Here is a 553-nt window from a genome sequence, read left to right as displayed (position 1 = left end):
AAGTGATGTAATTGCTAAAGCCCTCTCTTTTCAAGTATTTGGTCCAATAACCGGTTTGCATTATCATACAATATGATTGCCTTTTTGCTTTCAGTGAGCCTACAATATGGCCATTATAATTATACGTTATTCGCCAGCCTCGTAATTGGTGATTAAGTATAAATGCACTTTTATAGTATATTGTTGGCGCATATGGTTTGATTGTCTAATTTCCTCTAATGATTGATATTCACAGCTCTGTGATTGGTTGGTTTAATATTTGCAGTGCTGTGATTGGTTGGTTTGATATTTGCAGCGCTGTGATTGGTTGGTTTGATACTTGCAGCGCTGTGATTGTTTGGTTTGATATTTGCAGCGCTGTGATTGGTTGGTTTGATATTTGCAGCGCTGTGATTGGTTGGTTTGATATTTGCAGCTCTTTGATTGGTTGGTTTGATATTTGCAGCGGTGTGATTGGTTGGTTTGATATTTGCATCGCTGTGATTGGGTGGTTTGATATTTGCAGCTCTGTGATTGGTTGGTTTGATATTTGCAGCATTCTGACGGGTTGGTT

General features: G+C 38.5%; 1 protein-coding gene across 1 annotated transcript in view; it reads right to left on the bottom strand.

Annotated features, from left to right (window-relative positions):
* Positions 1 to 215: 215 nt before the first annotated feature.
* The window catches only part of LOC137653028 (salivary glue protein Sgs-3-like), a 16,006-nt gene continuing 15,668 nt past the window's right edge, over positions 216 to 553 (bottom strand). The window contains exon 2 of the mRNA XM_068386419.1: positions 216 to 553. This exon is cut by the window's right edge and continues 134 nt beyond it. Coding sequence (XP_068242520.1) covers positions 216 to 553 — 338 coding nt within the window.

This window comes from Palaemon carinicauda, chromosome 14, assembly GCF_036898095.1.
Source record: "Palaemon carinicauda isolate YSFRI2023 chromosome 14, ASM3689809v2, whole genome shotgun sequence".
In the NCBI taxonomy this organism is placed as follows: Eukaryota; Metazoa; Arthropoda; class Malacostraca; order Decapoda; family Palaemonidae; genus Palaemon; species Palaemon carinicauda.
This window is presented reverse-complemented; position numbering and strand designations above follow the sequence as displayed.